A 26,913-nucleotide genomic window follows, 5' to 3' on the forward strand; every position below is an offset into this window, starting at 1 on the left:
ACTTGTCCAGGTTAAACCTCTCCTTAACCTGCACTAGTCTCTAACCTCTGTACAGACCAAGCTAACTCTCTCCGTCTGATCATATGACATTTGAGATAAGAAAACTGTAAACCAATATCAAAAACAAAGACTCTCTTCTGAAGTGTGCTGATAAGAACAAAGGTTGAAACCAGCCCTACCCTTGGCAGGGCTGTTTCCCTCAACAGCAAATATAAAATAAATGACTCTTCAACACACAAAGCACATAATCCAGAAGCGTTTTTTCAGTAAGCTGTCAAGGACGCTTTTTTTTTTTTAAATCATGGGGATAATAGATTTTCTCCTTCAGTCTTTCAGCTCTATCTCCTTGTTTGGGGCTTTGGTTGTCCTGCTGCTCGTCTTTATTGTCTCATCCTCCAGTTTTAGCTCCCAGGATGAAGGAAAGGAACCTCCAGGTCCAAAACCACTTCCCATCATCGGAAACCTGCTGCAGATTGACCTTAAAAGACCCTACCACACATTTCTGGAGGTGAGAAAATGACTGGAATAACAAGCATGTCTTTAAGGGTGATTTGTTGGATGTGCACTTCAGGTAGCAATGTTACAAAGGTTCAATCAAATTAATTTGTGTTTTTGGTTATTTAAAAAAAAACTTGACATTATGCCCCGGTTTTCTTAGTTTTCCAAAACATATGGATCAGTGTTCACAGTGTATTTGGGATCCAAAAAAGTGGTGGTCCTGGCTGGATATAAAACAGTGAAGGAGGCCCTTGTGAACTACGCTGAAGAGTTTGGAGACAGAGATACAATGCAAATAACAAAGGAAATGAGTAACGGCCATGGTAAGGAAAGCAAGATTTGTTTACACAAAATATTTTCCTTGTTTGTTAAAACAGCCGATTGGGCAGTAGGCAACAATTTGACCAAATAGGACGCAGCCATAAACTTTGTTGCAACCTAGTCTAATCTTGTTTAACTTAAAACATTTTTTAATCTTAGGCGTTGTATTTTCCAACGGTGAATCATGGAAAGAGATGAGGCGCTTTGCCTTGACTAACCTCAGAGACTTTGGGATGGGTAAGAGGGCTTGTGAGGACAAAATCATGGAGGAATGCACCTACCTCATTGAAGTGTTTAATAAATGCAAAGGTAAGTGTCTTATTAAAACCAACAGCATGAGAAACAACATTTTGCCAATGCTTGCGATTCCTTTTTTATGTTCCTGTAATCCTTTCTACAGGAAAAGCTTTTGATACAGCCCAACCAATGAACTGTGCAGTCTCTAATATTATCTGCTCCATTGTTTATGGCAGCAGATTTGAATATGATGATCCTGAGTTTACTTCATTGGTAGAAAGAACAAACAGGAATATTCAACTCCTGGGCTCCCCGTCGATACAGGTGCTATTTCATATGTTTATTAAGCTTAGACTTTCAGATGTTGTTTTAATGTTCATATAAAATATGAACATGACAAATGTGTCACTTGTCTTTTGAACACTATTTCATTGCCTGTTAATTTTTAACAGGTATATAACATGTTCCCATGGATTGGTAAGTGGGTTGCTAACAGAAAGGAACTCCACACGATGGTTGCTGCAAACAAGGAACAGAATCGACGGCTGTTTACACGTTTGAAAGAGACCTTCAATCCCCAGATGTGCAGAGGCTTTGTGGACTCATTTCTGCTCCGAAAGCAAAATCTGGAGGTTGGCAAGCTACACATCACTAACCCTAACAAAAAACACTGGTTGATCAACCCGTTACTGCTTTGTTTGTCTCTCCATAGGCCACTAAGAAAATTATATTGTTATTTATGTACAATTGTTCTTCATCATAGATATCATAAATAGAATCCTAGATGTGTAAAAATTAGGGATGCACCGATGCTAAATTTCTTGGCTGATGCCGATGCGGTTTTAATGTAATTTATTTTCCACTGTTGTTATTCCATGTTGTGCCAGGAAAAACACATTTATTTCTCGCAAAATGGTTTCAGTTTCAAAGGCTGAGCAAGTTCGTTATTATAACATCATAGTACGCTGTTTAGAAAGTATGGAGCTCCACCGGATCACCTGCAGGTCTGCTCGCAGTGAGGGGACCTTGTGAGCGGAGCAAAACACACGTTTAGATTTAGACATCACACTTAGCTAGTTCATCTACCTATGAATCTACCTAAACTAGTTATAAATATATTTATTCTTCACTGTCGGATCACTCATTACTGGATCAGCTTGAGACGGATACGGACCGGCTGTCAGGGGAGAGAGGAAAAGAGAGAGAGAGGGAGAGAGGAAAAGAGAGCGCTCCGTTCCGTGTCAACGGAACACTTTTTGCAAACTGCAAATCGCGGATCTCTGGGTGAAACAATGAAATAGTCCCACACTGCAGATTTTTTTGTTTTCTTTAGTTAATGTTTTTTTTTATATAAATGAACTACGGGTGCCGCAGATGTTATGATGGAACGCGAGAAAAAATAACAAAAACATCGGCGCCTAAATAGGGCGAACATCGTCCCTCTGGCCGATGTATCGTTGCATCCCTAGTAAAAATACATTTAGACAAGAAAAGAGTAAACTGTTGAAATGTTGGTTTATAATTAAATGTTATAATTTAATATGTATGAATTTAAATGTAAGATATCTAGGATTGAATTTCAGAAAACTATTACCGATTTCTAATATCCATCTAGTAAAACTCATATTTTTACAAGTAACTTTTATACTTGAGATGTATACAATTAATTGTAGATCTAGTCAAATTTGAATTTAGTAAGGATTATGGTAATTTGGGCCAAAATGTTTTTGAGATATGTTGTGATATATTCAAAATGCAGACAACTGATATGGGAAATTACACATACACTAGTCACTATCCTTTTCAACATTTATTGTAAGTATCTCAAATTGTTATTCATATAAGTTCAAAAAGGAATTATTGATTTTTTAACAAATGTTTTTACTGTTATATATTTACATTTTGCCACGTAGAAATGTGATTTCCACTAGTGAGAACTAGATTGCCAATAGTCATCCCTTTTGAGTAAATTATAAAAGGGCTATCCATAAACCCACTCGGTCATGAAAACTACAAGAAAGAACAAGATCAAAATCCCTCATATGTAACATTCATACATTCGATTGGTTTAAATAACTACAATAATTAATCTTTACCTGCAGGAATCTGGGATTACCAAGAGTCACTTCCACGATAATAACCTGTTGCAGACAGTTCTTAATCTCTTTGCTGCCGGGACTGACACAACAGCAACAACCCTGAGATGGGGACTTCTGTTTATGGCCAAGTATCCAAAAATACAAGGTAAGGAGCCTAAAATCGCCCCCAAAAAATCCTACAACAGTCCAAGCAACAATATGTGCTTTACCAACACAAAGATCATCTCAATTATAAAAACTTTCCATCTTTTAGACCAGGTCCAGGAAGAGCTGAGCAGGGTGATAGGAAGTCGAAAAGCCCAGGTTGAGGACAGGACGAGCCTGCCTTTCACTGACGCCGTCATCCATGAGACACAGAGACTGGCTAACATCGTCCCGATGGCCATTCCTCACAAAACAAGCAAAGACGTAACTTTCCAGGGTCACTTCATTAAGAAGGTCAGAATGAATGAACAACTTAATTTAGAGAATCCAAAATTACTTGAAAGGATGAAACACATATGACTAATAAAACCGAAGGACTGTCCTGTGACTTAAATTAAACTAGACATACCACCTTAGATCTGCCTAAGCTGAAAAAAATGCAAACCTTAATCAGCAGGTGCTAAGCAAGGAACAGGGTTAAAAAAAAAAAAAAAAAACATGCTCTTCTTGACTTAATTGATTGCCCTTATTTAAATCATTAGGTCATATTAGTAAGACATCCATTGTTCAACCAGTTCTATCTATAGAATCCGCCCTCTATATATATGACAGTATTGGAAATGGACCGTGTTTTGTCCACAGGGTACCACAGTGTTTCCTCTCTTGACATCCGTCCTGTATGATGAGAGTGAGTGGGAACACCCCCGCAGTTTTTATCCTGCACACTTCTTGGACAAAGATGGGAAGTTCCTCAAGCGAGATGCCTTCATGCCTTTTTCTGCAGGTTGGTGAATTTAGCCATCACTTCTTGATGTGCACTGACTTGCAGGCGAGATGATCATATTCCTTTTGATTTCTTTCTCTTAAAGGTCGCAGGGTTTGTCTTGGAGAGAGTCTGGCCAGGATGGAGCTCTTCATCTTCTTCACAAGCCTCTTGCAACACTTTCGTTTTACTCCTGCTCCAGGGGTTTCGGAGGATGAATTGGATCTTACTCCACGTGTAGGCTTCACCCTCAGCCCTTCACCTCATAAACTGTGTGCTGTTTCCTGCATGTGAGCAGTAGGGCTTGAAAATGCTGCTTAGTCCCACTGTCATGACTTTAAATCAATTTAATTCCAGAGCATTTTCTAATTGTACAACTTGATAGTTAATGTAGTGCAACAGCAGATAATATGTACAACTTCATACATTTCATCACAACAATTTTCACTTCCTCACTATAGACCTGTAAATGCAGATCTGGCAAAGTACATGGTATTCTCTACATCAACTGGTGTTTCTGGCTATCATGTCATTAACATGTCAATTGTATTCATGTTAATCTTTGTCTGCATTTCTTTGTAAATCATTGAGAAATTGATTTCACCAAAGTCAAAAACCTCATTGAAGTGTTTAAGAAATGAAGGGGGTGAGTACCTTGTAAAAAAAATGCATGATTCGCCACATTTTGCCAATGTTTAAGGTGTTCATTTATTATCCAATTCCCCCTTGTTACAAGAGAAATTTAGAAAATAAACTACGCAGATTTGAATTGTATTTGTTTCATTGTTAATGGCCAAATGTAATATAATGAACTAGAATTTACATAACTGGTAGAGGAGGAAGCAATCAGTTAATACAAAGTATTCATCCTAGAAAACCAGAACCACAATAAACATCCACAATACAGTAAAACAAAATTAGTTCATGTTACTCCCACTCATATACAAGATTCAGAGTTAACCTGTTAAGCCCCAAGCCTGTTTTTCAGGTCTCAGGCTCGAAAATGACATTCCCAGAACAAATGACTATATCTTCACTTCTAAAAGGGGTAAATTAATCATCTTTTTTCTCAAAGCAATGATAAACCTGTGAGCTGGATGTAGAAAAGTCAGAATCAATATAGATGTTTTTATTTTAAAGTAAATTCAGATTGAACATAGTAAAAGGAAATGTAAATTATAGTTTCCCAAAAAAAAAACATTACTTATAGTGAAAACCACCCTTGAATGATGGGATAGTAGACAAAAAAGCTTACCCTGTATCAAGATTGATGCAAAGCAGTTACATTTGACCTTTTTAAAAAGAGGTTTAGAAAAAAGAAAACACTTCTGGGGTCATTTGGGTGGATTTTCCACATCTCTGGAACCCATCGGTCGATTTTGATGATTGACACCTCTTTTTAGCCGATAGAGCCAATAGAATCGAGAGGGAAGTTCCTAAATCCATCTAAACATTACCATTGGTGAATGAGTGATGCGCAGCCAGCATGCCCAAAACCGGAAACTGTCATACACTCTCGTAGCTCTCATAGCAGCTATATATGAAAACTCTGTTTTTGCCATAAATAGGATGATGGATTATCAGTAATCATTTCAAAGTGACAAAGAGACATTGGATTAACCTTCAGCAGGGTTATATACGTTTTAATGCCATTGAACACAACTTTTGATCAGAAAACAGCAAAGGTAAGACGTATTTGCCGCTTTGGCCCCGTAAAGCTAAGTTGTGCATTGTCTGGTTTCGCCTTCGCTCCTGCGAGTTTTGGTCGCACAGTGATGATACCATTGGAATCTGTGGAATCTTAGCTTTCATCTGATACCTTGTTTGTGCAGATCCGATTAAGCTGAGTTTCTTCCCGCTAAGTGAGTATGACACATTCATAGGTTGTTAAATGTTAAGAAGCCCTGAGACACAGTTTCGTGAATATTGTTGTGTTTAGCACAGAACTCACGTTAGCGATCTTTTATACTTCATCGGATCTGCACAAACAAGATATCATCTGAAAGCTGATATTCTACAGATTCCAATGGTATAAGTATCATCACTGAGCGATCAAAACTCGCGGCAGCGAAGGCTGGCAAAGACAACACACAACTTCACTTTACTGGGCCAAAACGGCAAATATTTCTTACCGTTGCTGTTTTCTGATCAAAAGTTGTGTTCAATGGCATTAAAACTCATATAAACCCTGCCTAAAGTTAATCCAATGTCTCTGTGTCACTTAGAAATAATTACTGATAATCCATCGTCATATTTATGATCAATAAGCCTAGTTTTCAGTTTTCAGAGTGTAAAATAGCTTTCGGTTTTCTCTCTCACTCTTCAATGGTAATGTGTTGGTGGATTTAGGAACTTCCCCTCGATTCTATTGGCTCTAACGGTTAAAAAGAGGTGTCAATCACCAAAATCGAAAGAAATTATAATTATTGATTATTACTATTATTATTATTATATCAGATATCGGTTTTCCAGTTGTAACTAGTGAAACATTTGTATTGAAACAAATATACGTAAAATATCTCAAATTAATTCAAAGCTGGTCAAATTTGAATTTAGGTTATAAAAAAAGAATTTCCTGTAGTCAAAATGTAAAAGTAGTTATAGAAATGTTAATATTGTGTGTCAGAAATATGCATGGCAATTTGGGCCATATATCAGTAATGAAGATGGCAATGTTGGCCAATGACCCAAAATGGTTTGTTGATATTTCGACATATTAAAAATGATGATGTTGATGATGATGGGAAACTGCATTGGTCACCATTCTTTGTTCAACATGTTAAAATGTAATTGTGATGTGTGTTTTAAGTGAAAGAGGAAATTACTGACTTCTTCATATCAAAAGTGATTCACAGATATCCTGATTAACATTCTGACATTTTGAGATGTAATTTGCAATAGAGATAACTACATCAGTACTAGTCAGCCCTTTGATTAAATGATAAAAAGGCTGGCCAACTACTACCTCAACAAAACAAAAAATGCCCTCCTACTGTATGTAACACGTCAAAGGTTTTGTTCAGATTTGTTTGAATAACTGAATTATCTTTACTCGCAGGAATCCGGGATCACCGACAGTCACTTCCATGATAAAAACCTGATACAGACTGTTCTTAATCTCTTTACTGCTGGCACTGACACAACAGCAACTACACTGAGATGGGCACTACTATATATGGCAAAGAATCCAAAAATACAAGGAAAGGAGCTTAGAATCCTCACAATTTTCAGAAATTGTAAAGGACGCAATTTCCGGTCAAAGTTTGTCTGTAATATGTTTGAGCATTAGTACTCTTTTTTACGACAAAACAAAAACAATGAGTATATCAAATATATGAACTTTTCTTTCAAATTCCGGGAATACAGGAGAAATTGTAAAGGACGCAATTTCCAAGGGGATGATGAGTTTTTTTTATGTTAAATCTAAAGAAATACCTATAAGTTATCATTGACTTTTTTTGTCACACAATGATTACCACGCTTAGTGGAAAAACGTTTCCAATAATGAAGTAAGCCACTTGGTTAGATTAAGCTAAAGATCATGGTTTGGTTTAAAACAAGAACTTTATTATATTATTAAAGTAATGGAGATAAATCAAATATAAGTTCTTGGTTGACTAATAGTTTTACACGGAACACCAATCTCCTCCGTGAAAGTCCAGTGTTTGTTTGACCATCCTATGCAAACGACCTCCTTACGGAGACAGCACTTCCTTTGATTAAAACCTTGTTTGTGAAAGATCAAAAACAGATGTAATCCGAGACAAAAAAGGGTACTTCAAAAGGGGGTTTCAAAAGAGCGGTTTTGTTTTCATGAAACCTTATTTTTAGGAGACCAGGCAGCTTCAATTAAATGTGCTATTATTATAGGGCGCAGAACATCATGCTGAATCTGTGTATCTGTAAATGCTGTATCTCACACAGAAGATTGACAATAAAGTTGACTTTGACGCTAGAGGCTTCTTTTTCCCAGTCTAACATTAACTTCAGCTATTTGGACATTTTCGTTGTTGTCCATCTTGAAGCCTTGGTTAAAAATCAACCCTGACCTGGCAGAGCTCAGCAGGGCTTTATCATTGATAATGTTGATTTATGTTCGCTGGATATGTTGATAGGTAACTGCTTGCTAACACAGTAGCATAATAACTTTGTTTGTTGCTTTTTGGGAGAAATTCTGCCACCTGGTGGGCTGAAACAAATTAAATCATGCATCTGAAAGTATTAGAACTAATGCAGTGATGATAAATGATGTAAAAGTCTAAAATAAAAAAAGAATAAAATATTTAGCAGCCTGACTTGACGAGACAAATTAATTAAATGACCGTATGTCAAGGCTTAAGTGCTCTATAACAGTTTGTGATATAAAAACTAGACAAAGTAATTTATTTATACATAGTTAGAAAATAATGGACAAAATAAATGTTTTGAATCAAAAAGGAAGTAAAACCGTGGTAACAGTTCCCATGTTAACCTGTTGAAAATGACATTCCCAGAACAAATGACCATATCTTCCCTTCTAAAAGGGTTAAATTAATAATCTTTTTTCTCAAAGTAATGATAAACCTGTGAGTTGGATGTAGAAAAGTCAGAATCAATATAGAGGTTTTTTATGTTAAAGAAAATTCAGATTGAACATAGTAAAAAACTGTAAATGATAGTGTCCGTCCAAAAATTCTTTTTTACTTATAGTGAAAACTACCCTTGGATGATGGTAAGGTAGACTAAAAGCTTCAGGAATCCAAAGTACAACATATAATAAGTACCCTGTGTCAAGATTTATGCAAAACAAGTGACATTTGACCTTTTTAGAGAGGTTTAGCAAAAGAAAACTCCACCTCTGAGGTGATTTGGGTGGAAATGGGCGTTTTTACCGTTTCTCTGGAACCCATTGGTCGATTTTGGTGATTGACATCTCTTTTTGACCGTTAGAGCCAATAGAATCGAAGGGGAATTTCCATATACACACACACGTTACGTACCGTTATGCGCACGCAGGTTTGCATCAGAGTGAACCTATCTCTCGCTCTGACATCTGGAAACGGAAAAGCAGTTTTATTTCTTATGGATTGTCAGAAATCATCTCAAAGGGACACAGACACATTGGATTAACCTATGGATTAACTTCAGCAGCGTTTTTATCGTTTTAATGCCTTGAAGACCACTTGTGACCAGACAACGACACAGGTAAGCCATGTTAGCGTTTTTAGCTACCTAGCGCCACATGTTTTGATGTCTGTTTTTGTTTATAAAGTTGCGAGTTCTTATCATGGAGTGATGATGTAGGTACTGATCGATTCTGTGTGTTCTCACGATGCTAGTCGATATGTTGGACGTGCAGTAAAGATAAATAATAAGGGTGTTATGAGTGAGTTTCTGTGCAAAACGCCGTTAGCATTTTTTCGCTCGTGGCTAATTCATAGGCCCAGCGCTAGCTTTGTGGGGTTTTTTTGAAAAAAAAAAAAAAAAAAAATCAGTTAGCCGAGTTTCTTCCCGTTACATGGATATAAAACATTCAGTTTATTGAATATTAAGATGCCCTCAGACGCTGTTTCTGGCAGATGACGCGTTTTTCCCCCGGTATCGGGGGTGCGGTGTAGAAGAGGTTAAAGCTATATTAGGGAAGGTACAGGGTATGTTCTGACTGAATAAATTGAATGTCTCTGCAGATGTTATAAAGAGATTTTATATTCTGGGAGCTGGGGAAAAGTTGTAATCCTTTCCTAAAAGAACATGTCATTGCCATGAGCCATTGAATAATACACACAGGTAATCATTTTCAAGGGTTTGCAAAATCAGGGTAAATGAGCTTGTGTGAGTGAATACTTGAAGACCTCGACCTTGTTTCTATCAAATCTACGAGCAGTAAACACAATGGGAATAGTTTTGTTTCCCTTTCCTTATTAGAGAGATTTCTTAGGTCTGACTAACTGTCTCGTCTCAGTTGAGAGTTTTATTAGGGTACATGTTTCCAAACTTTATCACAAGTTAGCTATTGAAGAATTGTCCTAATTTAGAAATGTCCTTAGTTAGGAATCCTAAATTTGGATGCCATAATCCTAAATTAAAAAAACTTGCCAAATGAAAGCCAGAAAGGTGAGCAACAATTAAGGTTAAGGTCTGTAAACATTGTAATGTATGATCGAAAGGCTACTGTGTAGACCTGCTCTTTATGAAAAGTGCCTTGAGATAGCTTCTATGACTGTTTAGCGCTATATAAATACAATTAAACTGAAAACAGCATTTCTGTGTGAGATTTGGTCCACACGTTCGCAAGTTGGTTTCATTTTGGCTGAAAAATGCATTAGATAGATAGATAGATAGATCGTACTTTATTGATCCCAAATTGGGAAATTGTTTTTGTTACAGCAGCATAAAAGGCATTTTACAATAAAACAAAATATACAAGAATAGAAATAAAATAAAATAAAATATAAAATAAAATATAAAATATACATGTCAAAATACAAAATAGAAAATATACATACAGATATTATATATATATATATATATATATACAAATATATATATATTCAAAATATATGGAATTATGGAGTATTAAATATGAAACAGATTATGTGTGAGTAAAATGTACAAGGTGGTTTAATTTCTAGAGAAACTATGGAGCAGAGAGTTCTCTTCCAGCCAGAGGTGATTTGTTGTACAGTGTTATTGCAGTGGGCAGGAATGTTTTCCAGTATCTGTCCTTGAGACAGGGGAGCTGCAGCAGTCTGTTGGAGAAGGAGCTGCAGCAGTCTGTTGGAGAAGGAGCTCCGCTGACTGTCCAGCTGCAGGTGGAGAGGATGGGTGGGGTTATCCATGATGGACAACAGCCTGTTCAGTGTCCTCCTCTCCACCACAGCTTCAAAGGGTTCCAGCTTGATGCCGATGACTGACCCAGCTTTCCTGATCAGTTTATTGATCCTGCTGGTGTCACCGGCTCTGATGCTGCCCCCCCAGCAGACCGCAGCAAAGAAGAGTGCACTAGCCACAACAGACTGATAGAAGATCTCCAGCATCTTACTGCATACGTTGAAGGATCTCAGCTTCCTCAGAAAATAGAGTCTGCTCATCCCCTTCTTGTACACAGCGTCAGTGTTGATCCTCCAGTTCAGCCCATTGTCTAAGTGCACTCCCAGGTACTTGTAGACCTCCACAACTGCCACATCCTCTCCCAGAATGCACAGGGGCAGAGGATTATCATTTTCATGTACTCATATATATATATATATATCAGAAGAATCTGTCAATACGAGACTTACCTTTATTGTTCCATTAAACTCTCTTCTTCAGATCACATGACATTGAAGATAAGAAATCAGTAAACCAATCAAACAATAAAAGTACACTCTTTCTAAAAAGGTACATTACAAGTTAGTTAGCTGATGCTTTTCCCCAAAGCAACTTACATACATTTCTTTAAAAACAAATTATCTTTAACATATTTTTATTTTTTATGCATGCTTCTTAGTTAATATTAAGCTGTCTTTGGCTCTTTTCTGCTGTAACAAATGTACATGTTCCCTCTGTGGGACGGATAAAGGCATTCTGATTCTGATTAAATATCATAGACATGCCTGCTAAATGAGTAATGGAATGTTTGTGTCCTGCACTCCCTGCAGCCAACACATCCACTGTCATTGGACAGTGGATGTGTTGGCTGAAGGGAGTGGGATTGCCCTTTGACCATCAGACTAATAGATAAGCACATTACCTGCCTGGGCTGTTTCCATACCATAAGCTCCAAAAGAAAGAAGGAAGCTTTTTCTTTTGAAATCATGGGGCTATTGGATCTGTTTCTCCAGTCTTTCAGTTCCATCTCCCTTTTTGGAGCTCTGGTTGTCCTGCTGCTCGTCTACATTCTCTACTCCTCCAGCTTCAGCTCCCAGGATGAAGGGAAGGGACCTCCAGGTCCAAAACCACTTCCCCTACTTGGGAACCTGCTGCAGCTTGACCTCAAGAGACCCTACCACACATTTATGGAGGTGAGGAAATGATTGAACTAATGTTCATTTCTTTAGGGGTGTTATGTTATATGTGCCCTGCAGATAGCACATTGTTGGTCTTCTGATTAATTATTCTTAAAAAAAATTAAAATGATATGATGATGCCCTTGTTTTTTGTAGCTTTCCAAGAAATATGGATCCGTTTTCACAGTGCATTTGGGACCCCAAAAAGTGGTGATCCTGGCTGGATACAAAACTGTGAAGGAGGCACTTGTCAACTATGCAGATGAGTTTGGTGACAGATATTCAATGCAAATAACAAAAGAAACTAGTGGAGGCCATGGTAAGGAACTTTTTTTTAAATAACCTCCCTGTTCTGTTACATTTTTAGCAAAGTTTTATTGTTTTTGGTGCTGGATAACAGCAAATCAGGACGCAATCCACAATTGAAAACATTGAGCAAATATGGTCTGGCCATAACATTGGTTTTATTTTAGGACTTGTATGGTCCAACGGTGAATCATGGAGAGAGATGAGGCGCTTTTCCATGACTAAACTCAGAGACTTTGGAATGGGCAAGAGGGCTAGTGAGGACAAAATCATTGAGGAATGCACCTACCTCATTGACGTGTTAAAGAAATGTAAAGGTAAGTGTCTTATTAAAACCAACTGCATGATAAGCAACAGGTTGACAAAGTTTGTGGTTTTTATTTGTTTTACTTTTTACAGGAGAAGCTTTTGATACAACTCAACCCATATCCCAGGCGGTGGCTAATATGATCTGCTCAATTGTTTATGGCAGCAGATTTGAATATGATGATGCAGAGTTTACATCACTGGTACATCGAGCACACAGAAATATTGAACTCCTGGGATCCCCGTCAATACAGGTGCCATTTATGCTTCTGTGTTTATTGTATCTTTGTAACTCTGGCACAACCATTTCCTGTGGGATAAATAAAGTCCTATCTTATCTTATTTCATTTATTATTTTTGATCAAGCTTAGACTTTCAGATTTGATTTTAATATACATAATAGAGGAATGTGGGGCAACTGATTCGAAGGTTGTTGTTGTTTTTTTTAAAGGTGTTTAACATGTTCCCATGGATCGGTAAATGGATTGCTGACAGAAAGGAACTTCACACGATAATTGCTGAGAGCAAGAAACGTAATCAGCAGTTGTTTAGTCGTTTGAAAGAGACCCTCAATCCACAGATGTGCAGAGGACTTGTGGACGCCTTTCTGCTCCGAAAGCAAAATCTTGAGGTTGGGAAGCATTTCATTACTTACCCCGTCTACACCTTTTCCGTGACCAGTTGAGTTGTTTGTGACAAAGGAGGAAATGCAATTCGTTCTAACAGTTAATCACCAGCAGTAATAGACATTTTAGAAATCAGCTCTTGCTTTCTGACTATAGAGATCCAAGCCAACATGTCCATAAGATGATATGGACAAGCAGTAATTCACATTTTTGACAATTGATTTTACTAGTGGAAATGAATATGTTTACATTACAGATTAGATAAATGGAAATCTGGGTAGCAAAAAATTAAATGTGACTTGAAAGAAAATAATAATTATTGATTATTACTATTATTATATCAGATATGTTTTCCAGTTGTAACTACTGAAACATTTGTATTGAAACAACTATACGTAAAATATCTCAAATTAATTTAAAGCTGGTCAAATTTGAATTTAGGTTATAAAAAAATAATTTCCTATAGTCAAAATTATAAAGTAGTTGAAATGTTAATATCGTGTGTCAGAAATACGCATGGCAATTTGGGCCATATATCAGAAATGAAGATGGCAATGTTGGCCAATGACCAAAAATCATTTGTTGACATATCGACATATTAAAAATGATGATGGTGATGATGATGGGAAACTGCATTGGTCACCATTCTTTGTTCGACATGTTACATTTTAATTGAGATGTGTTTTTTAAGTGAAAGAGGATATTACTGACTTCATATCAAAAGTGATATACAGATATCCCGATTAACATTCTGACATTTTGAGATGTAATGTACAATAGAGATGATTACATCAGTACTAGTCAGCCCTTTGATTAAATGATAAAAAAGCTGGCCAACTACTACCTCAACAAAACAAAAAATGCCCTCCTATGTAACACGTCAAAGGTTTGGTTCAGATTTGTTTGAATACCTGAATTATCTTTACTTGCAGGAATCCGGAATCACCGACAGTCACTTCCATGATAAAAACCTGATACAGACGGTTCTTAATCTCTTTACTGCTGGCACTGACACAACAGCAACTACACTGAGATGGGCACTACTATATATGGCCAAGAATCCAAAAATACAAGGTAAGGAGCTTAGAATCCTCACAATTTTCAAAAACAGTCCAGGAAACAATATGTGCTCACCAACTAAAGAAAATAATCTTAATGGACACAAAAATCTGGTCTTCCAGAACAGGTCCAGGAGGAGCTAAGCAAGGTTAAAGGAGGTCGTCAAGTGCAGGTTGAGGACAGGCAACACCTGCACTTCACAAATGCCGTCATCCACGAAATCCAGCGACTGGCTAACATCGTCCCCATGGCACTTCCTCACAAAATGAGCCAAGACATCACTTTCCAGGGTCACTTCATTAAGAAGGTTGGATAAAATAAAACACCTAAAGAACCCAAGATGACTTGGAAGAATGAATCATACATAATTCAAAATGGGGGTGCTGAGTTAAGTGGCTTGTCACTAAATGAAAATACTGTATATTGTCCACAGGGGACCACAGTGTATCCTCTCTTGACATCCGTCCTGTGTGATGAGACTGAGTGGGAACACCCCAGCAGCTTTTATCCTGCTCACTTCCTGGACAAAGATGGGAAGTTTGTCAAGCGAGATGCCTTCTTGCCTTTTTCAGCAGGTTTGTGAATTTACCCATGACGGCCCGTCCACACAGCAGCGTTAAAAAAATCTTGGAACGCTTCTGCCCATTCACTTTGAATGGGGTGACGTCACTTTGCCTCACTTTTCGCCGAACTGCATTGTGGGCAGCAGAGCGGAGATTTTCAGGATTTTCAGGATTCAAAGTTGAGCAATGTTCAACTTTTGAAGCTGAGGTGGAAGCGTCAGCCAATCAAATCCCGTGTATGCAAATCTGACAGTTCAAGCGCCAGCCAATCAAACCGCGTGTATGCTGGGAGAGACATACCGCAGGTCATTTCCTCATATTCCAAAAAATGGAGGAGAAATTAGCGGTAGGGAATCACCCGGTGCTTTATGACCAGTCCCTATTTACCTACCGGGATATAAACCGGAGGAGCCAGGCATGGAGGGAGGTGGCAGAGACAGTGGTAGGTTTTCGCCTGTTTGGGGAGTTTATATCCAGTTTACTTTGGGCTTTTTTGCTTCGTATGTTCAATGTTCAAGGTTCAAGGTTCTTTATTGTCAATCTGACATAGCTACAGAGTAATTAGGTAGTTGAAAATCTTATGTCACAGGCTTCTCCAACAATGCAACATAATAACATAATAACAATAAAAGCAAGAGCAATACAAAATTAATAATAGTTATAAAATAAAATAAAGTGATGATGTGGAATAGTATGTCGTATGTCGGGGGCGGGAGATTCATGTGATTGGTTGTTGGTGCCTTGCTCGCAAAGAATCCCCAAGCTTCAGATACACCCACCTCCAAGATTTTTTTAACCCTGCTGTGTGGACGGGCCGTCACTCTTCAATATTCACTTATTTTGCAGATGAGTTGAAAATATTCCTTTTGTTTTCCCTCACAGGTCGCAGGCAGTGTCCTGGGGAGAGTCTGGCCAGAATGGAGATTTTCCTCTTCTTTACCAGCCTTTTGCAGCACTTTCGTTTTACTCCTCCTCCAGGAGTTTCGGAGGATGAATTGGATCTGACTCCAATAGTGAGCGCTACCGTTAGCCCGTCACCTCATAAACTGTGTGCTGTTTCTGTTGTGTGAGCTTTACAATGCTGCTTCTCTAACAGTCAATGGTGCGAGTTGGTTCAAGATTGAAGATTTTGAGTTGTACATCATTATATTAAATGTAGTGATAAAGAGATTAGATTTTCAATATCAATGATGTAATTTAAATTAATAGAGACGTATTTCTATTTAGTTGCTCATGTCACTACTTTTTTTTTCACCCAGATTATCATTTTCTTTATTACTAATAAAACTCACTGATATGCTCCTCTTACTATCCCATTATGACAAATAGACTTCAATGCCAACAACAATGTATAATAGTGAAGTTAAAGCTTAACAGTATGGCGAATGTACAACTTAACCTTGATATGTTTCAGGTCCAATGTAATGATTTGCAAACTGCCCTATAACTGGATTTACTATCTTTGCTACCATTTTACAAGTCCAGGTTAAAGTTTGTTTCAAATATTTGTTTAACCTTGGTACTCTTTCTTTTTTGACAACAAAAAAAAACAATGAGTATATGAAATATATTAACTTTTCTTTCAAATTCCGGGAATACAGGAGAAATTGTACAGGATGAAAATCCAAGGGGATTTTTAATTTTCTTTATGTACAATCTAAAGACATACTTGCAACATTTACTTTTTTGTCACACAATGATTTACACATTTAGTGGAAAAACTTTTCCAAATCAAAACTGTTGCTGCTTGATCTTGCACAAAAGTATGTTCTCATACAAATTCAACTTGGATTCATACATTTCAAAAAGATCATTATGATCACAGTTTCATAATGTCTCCTCTGTGAAAGTCCAATGTTTGTTTAACCAACCTATGCAAACGACCTCCCTACGGAGACAGCACTTACTTTGATTAAAACCCCGTTTGTGAAAATCAAAAACAGATGTTATGCGGGACAAAACAAGCGTCCTTCAAAATGGGTTTCAAAAGAGCGGTTTTGTTTTTATGGAACATTATTTTTAGCAGAGCAGGCAGCTTCAATTAAAATTGCTATTATAGCAGAATGCAGAACATCATGCTGAATCTGTGCATTTGTGAATGTTGTATCTCACACAGAAGATTGACAATAAAGTTGATTTTGACTTGATGCTAGAAGCTTCTCTGTCCCAGTTTAACATTAACTTTGGCTATCTGGACATTTTTGTGTTAGTCCATCTTGAAGCCTTGGTTAAAAATGAACCCTGACCTGGCATGGCTGAGCAGGGCTTTATCATTTATATGTTGATCTGTGTTCGCTGGATGTGTGGATAAGTAACTGCTTGCTACTGTAAGTAGCATAACAACTTTGAAAGTTTATCATATTGGAGGTTTGTTGCTAAATTCTGCCACCTGGTGGGCTGAAGAGATTAAATCATGCACCTGAAAGTCTTAGAGCTAATCATTATACTACGTAGCCATTTACTCACCTTCTGTGTTGGATGTATTTGATGAGAACAGCAGCAATGACAACCAGCACTACCAACCCCTTAATGATGATGTAGGTCTCATCACGAGGGAGATCTGTGGTTGAAGTCAGGTGTGTAGTCAGCCTCTATCACCACATTGTGCTCATCAACAAACTGGCAGGTGTATCTCCTGTTGGTGCCACTCTTACGCTTTAGTTCCTGGTTCATCCACCCAGCGGATGCTGCTCCGTTGACAAGGACCAAAACCTGTGTGTCTCAACATGGAGCACTTTAATGCGACTTCACTGTCTCTCCTCGGATCAGCATCATGTGGAGATGGAGAGACTGAAACAAGATATGTCATCGCTTAAAACGTGGCTTAACAACATGTTAGACATCTTCCAGGATGACCCTGGCAAGTTTCTTTCCTTCTTCTGTCATCAATGTTTTTCTTTGTTTGAAGGTGGATTGGACCAAATGAAATCAAGACATCTCTGTGTTTTTCAAGAAAAAACAAGGAAAACAAAGAAAAAATGATAACCAACCACTGGAGATGATGCCCGTCCACTCCATCTACACTTGCTTCCTCAAACTTGATGGTGTGACGGAGACTTTCGTTAATTGCCCTCAAAATGTGCCAAAAGTAGAATTCCCATTTGATAATATCAATGACTGTTTATGGAAATGACTCACTTGTCAGAACACTTAGATATGGACAGATATCCTGATTAGAGTGTGTCCGCTGCCGACAGGTGTAGTGACCAACATCCTCTGCAGTGACGTTGGTAATGACCAAAGAGCAGTTAGTGTTCAAATTTAGACTGGCAGCTCGGGGAGGCTCTTCAGAATATTACCGTTCTCTAACACAGTCAAAGATTCTGATAGATCTTGGTTGTAAAACCATTCAACGGTTGAGCATGTGGTTTCAGGGGATGATGCGGTGTCACAGTGTAGAATGGCATCTTGTCCAACTCTTCTTTAGACAGAAGTGCATTTTCCACTAATGCCTGATAGGAAATAAATAAGACATCACGTGTGAAATAATCTGCAAGAAGATGTCAATTTTTTTAGTTATGGAACTTTAGGAACTATTCATGTCTTACCTCCACTGTTGAATCTATACTAAAGAATCACACAGATCTGTACGATGTTATTCTCTGAGTGTAATATATGTTGTACTTTATGTATGAACTGACTTCATGCATTTAAAATATATTTGAATCACATTACTGATTGTAAAAAAAATACTTTTGTGTCTTGTCTCACACAACATTTGGCTTATTTTCAAAGCTTATTAAAAGGTGCCTCTAAAACAGGAAGATTATGGCTGGTTCCTCTTATTAATTACAACTAAAGTTTAAATAAGAAAAAAAAAGAGACTTACCTTGAAACTGAAGTACCAAAATGAGAGTACATTCAAGTAAAATGTTGCGTCCATTCTGTCAGACGTTTATTCTCTGCTACAAATATGTGATGATGCCGTTTCCTCTCAGTGGTTAGCTTATTGAGAAAAATGTTTTGTCCATCACACTGCTTGACGTACAGTAAGTCTAAGAGAGTAACACTTACCTTGCCCTTTAAACAGACAGCACACAGCAGCCAAAAAAACACCATTAGGCCTGTCTAACATTTTGCATAAAATAAAAATAAAAACACCAACATTCATGATCAATGAGCAGCTTTTAATCTGAAAATAACCTAACTTTTCTTAGTGCAATCTATGTTGCTCACAGTAACAACACAGAGTAATGGGAAAGGTTGTCATTTACAAAAAAAGACCAAAAGTCTGCAGTTTTGTTTCTGTTATAGATATGAAGTATATAAAACAAAATGGAGGATAATAGATGGCAGGTTTGTTCATTTCAACCTCAACAAAGGCAGTGCACTTGATGCCCTCTGGCTCTCATTATCTTTCAAAATAAAAGCCTGAGCCATATACAGGCCTTTAGTTTAGCATGCTATCAGTTGTAAGAAACATGAACTACAGCTGAAGATGATGGGAATGTAATTAGTTATGCAGGTATTTAGTCAATATTTTAATATTGGACTACCTTTTTATGGTGGCAGATCAAAGTTAACACAATTAATTATAAGAGAAAGACAAAGGTGTGTAAAAGGTGAGCCATGTCAGTCGAAAATGCTCACACCTGAATATACTCTATATCTTTGTAGCTTCAAATCCAGTCCTTATTGGATTCCAATGTAAAATACAGAGGAGACAAATCCAAACTCAACTCAACAGCCGTGCATGGCATGAAAGATCACTGCACATTTGTAGTCCATGTTACAGTAGCTTCATCAGAATAAATGTATTCAACACTGCACAGTGCATATTATGGAAGCTTTATAAAAAGATGAAAACAGCACAGCCACAGTGCATATGCAGTAGCTTCATCTGAATATAAGCGCATATTACACCAGAATATATAAAGTCCATAAAACAGCCTCAGCGCACATTACAGCAGTTTTTAACTATGTCTATTTAATGGAGACATATCCTAAATATATGTCTCGTTTTACGCTCTACCTGCTTCTTTCTGAGGCAGTGTCTCTACCATCTTAGGTAAGAAGACTTCCAGGAAATGAAATAAGTCATGAAACACTCCTGTCTTGTCGCCAACTACTATACAAACACACACAGACAACACTTGTGCATAATACACTAGCTTCACAAAAATGTGAAAATAGCCCAGCAAGGTGCATAGCTTCATTTGAATATATATAAACAGTACTGGATGGCATGTATTAGAGTAGCTTCAACACAATATAAAAGACCACTGAACAGAATAGATGTACACACCACTGCACATCTAAAGTGCATATTAGAACAGCTTCATTTAAATATGAAAACAGCACAGCCACAGTGCATTTTTAAAGTAGCTTTACCTGAATATGAAAACAGCACTGCACAGCTAAAGTGCACATTAAAGTAGCTTCATTTAATAAAATAGCACAGTCACTTGGGATATTACTGTGGCTTTGTCATAAAAAATATAGCACTGTTTGCAGCAGCTTTATCAGAATATATGCGCACGTATAAGCACTACACGGCCGCACTGCTCTCACACACACACACACACAGCCACTTACCTGCTGCCCCGCTTCTCCTAACTGCTTCCATTGCCTCCGGTTTTCCACTAGCTAGGGCTTCTTGTTGTTTAGTCGTCTGTTTCTGCCCCAGATCCGTTTCAATGTGCATGTCTGATCTTCTGCATGTTCCTCTTGTTTGTCTCCATCTTCATATTGTAGCTCTTCCTCATGCAAGCACTCGCGCTAACGTTAGCACAGTGCTACTGTGGTGGAAAGTTGCAAGAAGTCATTTTCGCGCACTTTCTCCCCTCAGTCAACCGCGCTTCTTTTGTTTTTGTTTCTCGACTTTTCTCTTGTTTGGCGCATTAATTCAAATTGTCACCGCTAAAAACATTTACGCGCGCTCAATCTCCGTCCTGATTCCGCCCTCACTTCACTTGACCCCAGGGCATCATGGGAAAAAGTAAAGTCTTATTTCATTTTTTTACTCAAGAAAAAATAGGTACATTTACAGTATGTACACACAAAACTGTCCATACCAATGGTTCATATGAAAAGTAAAAAATATATATATATAAAGAAGAAAAGTGATGCAAAATAAAATAGATAGTGCATATGTGTCAAATATATTGTTTAAAGGGCCCATGTCATGGCCATTTCCACTGATCATAATTACATTGTTGAGGTATACTAAAATAGATTTATACTGTGCAATTTTCCAAACTCACATTGGTTTCGCATACAGCATCTCTGTCAAGCATGTGTATTCAGCAGTATTCACTTTCTCCACTAAACGACTCGTTGGAGCTCTTGCCCCCCCCCCTCCCTGTGAGCCTAGTGTGCTCCGATTGGTCAGCTCGGCCACTCTGTTCTGATTAGTCAACCACCAGAGAGGCTCCGCCCGCTTTTTTCGGGGAACATCAGTGTAATAATGGCGTCGGTACAGCTGATATTTTATATTAACTAACCGAACTGAACCTACAACTGTTGTTATAGAAGAGTGTGACGGCCCCAGGGCCTTTGTGCAGGTGTGTTGCAGGCAGTACTCGAGTTGAAGGGGGATGAGGGGGGATGGCATCCCCCCTGAAATAAAAACGGTCAAAAATCATCCCCCTTCTAAAACTGCCATCCCCCCTTTCCATCCCTTATGTCATTTTATCAATGAACGTGGCACTGGTATTACTGCTATTTCAACATTAATTTTGCGCATATTGAGTAAAATACTGTGGGCGAGGGAGCACGCACACATGCAATGACATTTTTACCAAGTCACTGACGCTATGCTATGCGAGTGCCCTAGAGGGCGCCAGAGCGCCGTGATGCGCCTGTTTGATTGATGCCAGAAGCTGCATAGCAGCACTAGCGCAGGTAACGGTCATCACAATGGCCAAGCGACCAGGAGGACAACGCGATCTGAGGGACTTCATATTTAAAAAGACTAAAAATAACATTTCAGGTAAGTCGAGAGTCAGTAATCTTAGTCATTACTCATTAGTTACTCATTTAGTCACCAAAGGCGGAATCTATGGACATAAGCAGCAATAACAACTTAGTTTGGAGTTTAGCTACGTTTTTCTCTCGTGTTAGCTAGCTAGCTAACTAATTCTAGCTAGCTAGCTAAAAGATGAGGACTTGAACTTCATTAGCTAACTAGGCTAGCATTAACGTCAGCTAATCATGTTAAAAAGAGGAACACGACAAGGGACCCTGACATAACGTCAACATAGGCCGAGTTGGGAGTGAGAATGTGTTGATTCAGAAGCTAACAGAATTGAAGGTTTGATAACTATTAATTTTAAGATAATTAACTCTTTCCCAGTGCATTTTTGGGCATTTCTATTCATCTCTGGAGACTCACAGAATATTTTGTTATATGAATATTTAAATAGTGATATTAAAAGGAAGGTGAGAAACTCCTTTTTCAGCCCCAAAACTGTTATTAGCCTATTATATCCAAACTTGAATGTTGGGCATTTTAATGAAAATATGTAGTTTTCTTAAAAATCAACTAGAAGAGTAATGTCACATGCTTGCATAAGAAGTCTGCTCAGTCATTGTAACAAAACCATAATGACCTTGTTTTCCTCACATAGAGGACAACCATGGCCAGGAAGCAGGACATGACACAGCAGGAGAGCGAAGAGCTAGAGGAGGAACAGGTTTGATAATTCTTAATTCTACATGTTTGGTTAAGACACTGTTATTTTTCAATTGGCCTAATACACCTCATTATGTCAGTGGACAAGAGGCAAACTAGTTTTATTATGGTTTTTTGTTTTTGTAGTGGAAAGAAAAAGAGAGGAGGAAGCAGCAGCAGGGCAAGATAGTGCTGAAGAAGATAGTGCAGAAGAAACAAGCATCCCAGATTCTGACGGCCCAAGTTACCAGGGAGAGAGCAATAATGATCAAGATATCCCTGAATGCTGGACATCTAACATGTTTAGAGAGAAGACTAAGCAATACCCATGGCTAATATGCCAAAACAAAAAACTTGGTTGTCTAACTTGCCAGAAGATAAAAGCAGTTGGGCCAAATGTTGGTGGGAGCCAGGTGCATATTGCTGACGAGTGGTCTAAAGTTAAAGTGACAGCCTATGGTGCAACGAGAGCAGCACAGCTGCAGTCTCTTCGGAAGAAGATACACAAGCATAGAATGTCAGACTATCATCAAGCAGCTGAGAAAACCATGGAAACGGCAAAAGAAAAAAGAATGGAAACGTTGACTTCAGATATGCAGAGGGATCACTTCTTAACTACTGATCGAGTATTTCGCACAGTTTACAAGATTGTGAAATCCGCAAGGCCTTTCACAGATCTACCAACTGATATTGATCTGCAAGTCATGAATGGACTTGACATGGGAAGAACTTTACATTCAGACTATTCCTGTGCAACAATCAGCCGACACATAGGAAGTGAAATGAGAAAGAGAGTAGTCGGAAAGGTCCTTCAAAGTGGAACAAAATGTTCTGTTCTGATAGATGAATCTACAACTGACAGTAAAAAATCAGTTTTGATCATTTATATTAGAGCAAGCCTGGGGATGAGTGAAGAGCCACTAACATTCTTCTTGGATCTAGTTGAGCTTTCTGCTACCAATGCAGATGGAATTTATCAAGCTCTGATGAATAACCTGTCACAACATGGCTTCTCTGAAGCTATTATGAAGGAGCGCTTTGTTTGCTTTGCTTCAGACGGAGCGTCCGTCATGCTTGGAAGTAAATCAAGTGTTGCAACCAAACTTGTTGAAAAGTTTCCCAACGTGATGGTGTGGCACTGCATGAACCATCGTCTTGAGTTGAGTGTTGGAGATGCTGTTGAGGAAATTGCAGGGATGAATGATTTCCAGTTTTTCTTCGACAAAATATACAGTCTCTATCATGCATCCGCCAAAAACCGCCGCGAGCTCACTGAATGTTGTGAGGACCTTGCGTTACAGTGTCTGAACATAGGGAGAATTCTCAGCACTAGATGGGTGGCATCCAGTTATAGGACCATTAAAGCTGTATGGCAACAGTACCCAGCGCTCCACAAGCACTTTTCTGATGCCTCAGTTGATCCTAAAAGAAGATCAACAGAGAGATGCATGTTCAGTGGTTTAGCAAATCGCCTCTCTAATGCAACCTTTGTCCATAATCTTGGAGTCATGTATGATGCTTTAGAAGAGCTGTCTGAATTCTCGCTCTCCCTTCAAGACAGAAACATGACGCTCCCCAAGGCCGAAGCAAGTCTCAGTCGGCAGATCCGCGTGTTAAAGTCAATGGCAGAGCAACCTGGACCAAGGGCAGAGGAGACTCAGACAGCAGGGGATTTGAAGCTATTCAAAGGAGTGCCACTGACAAATAATTCAAGGTACAGCAGAGAAATAAACCACTAACGTTTTTTTCATGCCTTGGCTGCTAGTATTGAGACGAGAATGGGTTGCCTGCCTGGTAAACAGAGAAGCAAGGAAGAATACCAGAGCTTTCTTAACAACGTCAAAGTGCTGCAGCCGTCTAGCTGGCCAGATGCGTGTGGAGTTCGTTATGCTGAAAAGGAAATACAGGAACTCTGCACCTTTTTCAAGCTTGATAATGGCAGACAAATTCAGAGAGGGATGAGGGAATATATTGACATGGTCAGACTCAAAACTGTTGATGAAATGATACCACCAGCACCAGAAGAGCTGAAACCCCTCCTTCAAGCAGTGAACACTCTGGTCATCTCAACAGCTGAGTGTGAACGTGGGTTTAGTCAGATGAACATTTTAACCACAACTAGAAGCTCCCTAGAGGTAAAAAGCATGTCAGCCTTGCTTTTCATCAAGTGTGTTGGCCCTCCACTGAACAAATTCAGACCAGATGTATATGTCAAGACTTGGCTTCAAAGCCATTGCTTAGCTAACAATCCGAAAGCAAGAGCCAGAAAAATTGAGACCAAAAAGCATGATTATGAAAATCTTTGGAAACTTCTATGAGATGGGGGAGAGTGGAGTAGGCAGCCATTGACAACATTGGTCCTATTTTGTATTATCTTATCACTTAATGCCCTGTTAAAAAAGTAACATTGGGAATGTTGACATAAAAGATTTGTATTTGAACTGGAATAAAATGATGACGGATCCATATTTTTCAAATTTTCTTCCTCAATTTTTTCATGAAGTGTTTACTTTATATAATGATTTAATTAATCACGATACAAAATTAACCCTTTAGATACCAGTTTCGATCGTATACCAGTAACTGCTTTTTTGAAAAAATACACTAATTCAATATTCTAAAAACAAATTTGACTTTATTATTAGTATCATCAGCTGATCCATCTGAATAATAAATGAGAAGATTGATTTTGGTGCATTTTAACTTTTTGTATAATGTCAGATTGAACAAAAAGGTACGTTGGGACTGTTAACCTACAAGATTTGTACCATAGACTTCCATTATAACCACATTTTTTGATCCCCTCCCCCCCTTTAAATTAAAGTGAAAATACGTTTTTTTGCACTAATTGTCCTCTGCATTTGACACTAAATGTAAGTGGTGCCATGGCAGCCCGGGGACCGACTCCAATTCTGAGGTGCCTTGGTCAAGAGCAATGACAGGAGTATCTGAACATCCATAACATGCATGTTGTTTTAGGAGTATAATAATTATCTTTTTGCTGGTTGGTCTCCCACCCTCTGCGCATTATCAGCACAAATGATGTCCCCATATGATAAAATCCACCATCCCCCCTGATTTATTTTTACAACTTGAGTACTGGTTGCAGGGCTTACGGTGGGGTGGAGCTGAAGAGGGTAATCAGCGCGATCACGGACACCTCCGTAGCCGGTGCTATTAATCCCAGCGGCCCGGAGTCTCTCTCCAAAGCGGCTGCAGAAGGACGAACTCGGTGATTCTCTCCCCTCGACCACCTATCTCTGCATTTACCACAATAAATGTGCCGTGGTTTTGTAAACTCGTGTATGTCTCCTTGCCTTTCCGTTGTGGCCTACGAGCCGGTCATAACAAAGAGTAAGTTATTTTTACCTGTAATAAACTACTACTGTTTGATGAGAAATCAAATCATGGTTTGCTATATATGAATGATATGTTAGAGGAGCAAATCATTCAGGGAAGAAAGGATAGGCCTACTAAGTATTTCCATTAAACTTTATTTTTAGAAATGTACAAAATGAACATATATACACGGTATATCATCCATTCCTCCTCTTGCCTGCGCACAGCCGGTGCCTTTTAGCACGAGGCCTCAGTAGTAGTAGAAGTCCCGTCCCCGTCATGGATTGTCCGCCAGGATCTGGCTGGACGAAATCAAATGCAAATCACAAAATATTAGAGAAACTTAGTTGTTTTAGATTCGTTAGTAGTAGTTGTAGTAGGAGTGTAATGAACAGCTTGCCTGCTAATATGCTAACCTAGCTTTGTTTACCTTGGTAGCTAACACGATATGAACGTTAGCTTGGAGGAACGGCAACTAGAATGCAGTGTAATAAAACTACTATGAACAAAAGCTAGTGGTTCATATTAGGCTAGCAATAACGTGTTTATAATTGCAATCGTATACGGGTATTCTGCTACGTTCGGTCATACAATTTAACTTGCATGAATACATTGTTTTGCGCTAGCATACAGCTAGCCTCGTTAGCTATACATGCAGTATATCTACTGTCACAATGTACGGTAAATCACCCGGAGTATACTGTATGAGTATTCCGTGTGTGACTGCAGACATTCTCCTGCCATGACAAACATGTAAGGCCATCTGCTGACATTGTAGTTGATATATTTAAACGCTAGCAACGTAGCATCACAAAAATGTTTTTCCGACCAAACCTAGCTCTAGCTCCGTGTGTTAGATCGGTTGCATACACGCTACGCCAGCTATAATGTAATTACGTTTCGCGACTGACCGCACGGCAAATCACCCGGAGTATACTGTCAATAGGTATTTTGTGTGTGAATGCAGACATTCTCCTGCTATGAGATACATGTATGCAAGACCATCTGCTGATATTAGAGTTGATATATGGAAACTCTAGCAACTTAGTTAGCACAGTTAGCACTGTGTCAAT

General features: G+C 38.5%; 3 protein-coding genes across 3 annotated transcripts; all 3 read left to right on the plus strand.

Annotated features, from left to right (window-relative positions):
* The first annotated feature begins 231 nt into the window (after window positions 1–231).
* On the plus strand, window positions 232–4,825 carry LOC117496477 (cytochrome P450 2K1-like). The gene is made up of 9 exons (XM_034148151.1): window positions 232–508; window positions 659–821; window positions 979–1,128; window positions 1,220–1,380; window positions 1,509–1,688; window positions 3,159–3,300; window positions 3,409–3,593; window positions 3,942–4,083; window positions 4,169–4,825. Exons 1-9 carry the CDS (start codon window positions 302–304, stop codon window positions 4,354–4,356), a joined length of 1,518 nt encoding a protein of 505 aa, XP_034004042.1. The 5' UTR covers window positions 232–301; the 3' UTR covers window positions 4,357–4,825.
* Window positions 4,826–11,745: 6,920 nt separating this feature from the next.
* On the plus strand, window positions 11,746–16,009 carry LOC117496478 (cytochrome P450 2K1-like). Its single transcript, XM_034148152.1, has 9 exons — window positions 11,746–12,044; window positions 12,186–12,348; window positions 12,503–12,652; window positions 12,735–12,895; window positions 13,093–13,272; window positions 14,200–14,341; window positions 14,449–14,633; window positions 14,760–14,901; window positions 15,772–16,009. Exons 1-9 carry the CDS (start codon window positions 11,838–11,840, stop codon window positions 15,957–15,959), a joined length of 1,518 nt encoding a protein of 505 aa, XP_034004043.1. The 5' UTR covers window positions 11,746–11,837; the 3' UTR covers window positions 15,960–16,009.
* A 6,065-nt stretch (window positions 16,010–22,074) lies between these two features.
* On the plus strand, window positions 22,075–24,953 carry LOC117496487 (E3 SUMO-protein ligase KIAA1586-like). Its single transcript, XM_034148163.1, has 2 exons — window positions 22,075–22,523; window positions 22,649–24,953. Exon 2 carries the CDS (start codon window positions 22,801–22,803, stop codon window positions 24,238–24,240), a length of 1,440 nt encoding a protein of 479 aa, XP_034004054.1. The 5' UTR covers window positions 22,075–22,523; window positions 22,649–22,800; the 3' UTR covers window positions 24,241–24,953.
* The last annotated feature ends 1,960 nt before the right edge of the window (window positions 24,954–26,913 follow it).

Source organism: Trematomus bernacchii, unplaced genomic scaffold, assembly GCF_902827165.1.
Source record: "Trematomus bernacchii unplaced genomic scaffold, fTreBer1.1, whole genome shotgun sequence".
NCBI lineage: Eukaryota > Metazoa > Chordata > Actinopteri > Perciformes > Nototheniidae > Trematomus > Trematomus bernacchii.